At 65.5% G+C, this 2,119-nt stretch overlaps 2 protein-coding genes across 2 annotated transcripts in view; one reads left to right on the forward strand and one right to left on the reverse strand.

The window, feature by feature from the left end:
- Window positions 1-24: 24 nt before the first annotated feature.
- On the reverse strand, window positions 25-1,855 carry EMIHUDRAFT_225733 (hypothetical protein; the record flags this gene model as incomplete). Its single annotated transcript, XM_005789653.1, has 5 exons — window positions 25-121; window positions 311-368; window positions 406-749; window positions 820-1,727; window positions 1,796-1,855. 5 exons carry the CDS (start codon window positions 1,853-1,855, stop codon window positions 25-27), a joined length of 1,467 nt encoding a protein of 488 aa, XP_005789710.1.
- Window positions 1,856-2,073: 218 nt separating this feature from the next.
- EMIHUDRAFT_225734 (hypothetical protein) overlaps window positions 2,074-2,119 on the forward strand; it is a gene marked incomplete at both ends in the record, with an annotated part of 496 nt that continues 450 nt past the window's right edge. The window contains one exon of the mRNA XM_005789654.1: window positions 2,074-2,107. Coding sequence (XP_005789711.1) covers window positions 2,074-2,107 — 34 coding nt within the window. The remainder of the gene's footprint in view (window positions 2,108-2,119) is intronic.

Consider the following 2,119-nt stretch of genomic DNA (forward strand, 5'->3'; position numbering starts at 1 on the left):
GGGTGGCGGGGGGGAGGTGGGGGGCTAAGAGTGGTAGACTCCCGCGCCTCGCTCCGCGCGCGTGCCCGGGATGAGGTTGTCCAGGAGGACACCCGCGAGCAGCGAGACGATCATCGTGTTGCTAAAGAAGACCTGGGACACCGAGAGATGTGGCCGAGATGTCGCCGAGTTCTGGCCGAGATGGAGAGCCGAGATGGAGAGCCGAGATGGAGCCGAGATCAGCCGTGATCAAGCCGATGTGGCCGAGATGTCGCCGCCGAGCTGCCGGGCGGCCGCAGTTGCCGCCTTTGTGTTTTGGGCGTCCGAGCACGGCTCGCCCCACGGGCCGGTGTTGGCAAAGTAGCCGGCGGGCCCGCCCAGCGCGAGGCCTACAAATAACGAAACTCTGTGCTAGGAGACGGGTACGAAGGGGGCTCGGGTCCCCGCCCAGCGAAAGGCCGTTGTAGATGCAGAAGCCGAGGATGAACAGGTTGCGCGACGAGTTGAGGTCGACGTGCTGGAGCTGCGCGAGGCCGCAGGAGCAGATGAGGCCGAACAGGCACATGTAGAGACCGCCCACGAGCCAGCCAGGCATCGCGGCGAACACGGCGCCAAACTTGGGGAAGCAGCCCATGAAGATCATCGTGCACGCGCCCGCTTGCACAACGGCGCGCGAGCCAACCTTGGTGACGCCGAGCGCGCCGATGTTCTCGCCGTACGAGGTGGTGCCGTTGCCGGTGCCGATGAGGCCGCAGAGAATGAGTCCCCACCTACGCGTGCCACAGCCGCAGCTCTGCGGACAAGCTTCAGAAGACCGGCCACAGAGGGCACTGCTAGCACACGCGCCCTTCTCCTGCGAGGCCGCGCGAGATGACGGGACCCGACGGCGGCGGGGCGCCCGCGAGCTGCGCGGCGGCGTAGTAGTCTCCGATCGACTCGACCATCGAGACGAGCATGGCGGCGATCATGGGCAGGATGGCGCACTTGTCGAAGATGGGCGCGCCCCACTGACCCGGGTACGGCCACCTGAACCACTTCGAGTCCTCGATGACCTGGCTCGACGTCTTGCAGATCGCGTAGCGCCCGCCGAGGTAATCGTCGTCCATGCCGCCGGCCGCCTGCGCGATGGCGCCGATACCCCACGCCACCATCACGGTCCACAGCACCGGGAAGAGCGCAAAGATCTTGATGCTCGCTCCCCCGATCTTGAGGTTGACGAAGCCGAGGAGCTGCGAGAAGACTACCATGCAGATAATGACCGCCGCGGCATATCCCTCGCAGCCGGGCACGGGCAACGGACGTTGGAAGTTCCCGTTAATGTTTGGGGCAGTATACAGCCCGAGCCCAACCATGCACACGGTCGGGGCGATCGTGAGCGGCGAGATGAAGCGTGTGAGCAGGCCGAGCACGCCCGAGTAGCCAAGAGCAACCTGGATGAAGCCGCACGTCAGGATGGCGCCTTGGATGCGGCGCATCGTCTGCTCGAACTGCTCCTCCGCGCCGATCTCTCCGGAGGCGACCATCGCCCTGACCTGGCCGATGACGGCAAAGGTGGGGCTCAAGAAGGCAAAGGAGCCGCCCTGCACGATGGGCAGCCGGTCCCCGATGGTGGTCTGAAGGAGTGTGTTGCAGCCGGAAACGAAGAAGATGGTGCAGATAACCTCGGCCATCTGCGTCGGCGTGCCGCCCATCTCCGGCACGATGAGGAGGGGGATGAGGGCCGTGGCGCCGAGCATGGTGAGGTAGTGCTGCGGCGGAGGCGGGGAATGGTGAGGCGGTACCAGAGGCAGGCGGCTTGCGCGGAGCGGCGGGATACCTGGAATCCGAGGATGACGCCGAGGTAGGCGGGAGGCACGTCACTGACGGTGTACAGCATGCCGCCATTCTTTGCCTGTGAGGAGGAGCAGGAGTCGCCGCGGCTCGGATCGGCGTCAAGCGGCGGCGGCGGCGGCGGTGAGTATTAAGCATACGGCGGCCGCCGACTACGCGAGTGGTGCAGCGTGTGTGTGCACACCTTCTGTTTGAATGACTTGTCCATGACGCGCGTGGTAGGCCGCAAGACGACCGAAGGCCTCTGGTACCCCTGCCCTGCTGATGTGGATCAAAATCGAGCGGATCGCCGCCTTTGGTACCCCAAGGT

Source organism: Emiliania huxleyi, assembly GCF_000372725.1.
Source record: "Emiliania huxleyi CCMP1516 chromosome Unknown EMIHUscaffold_126, whole genome shotgun sequence".
NCBI lineage: Eukaryota > Haptophyta > Isochrysidales > Noelaerhabdaceae > Emiliania > Emiliania huxleyi.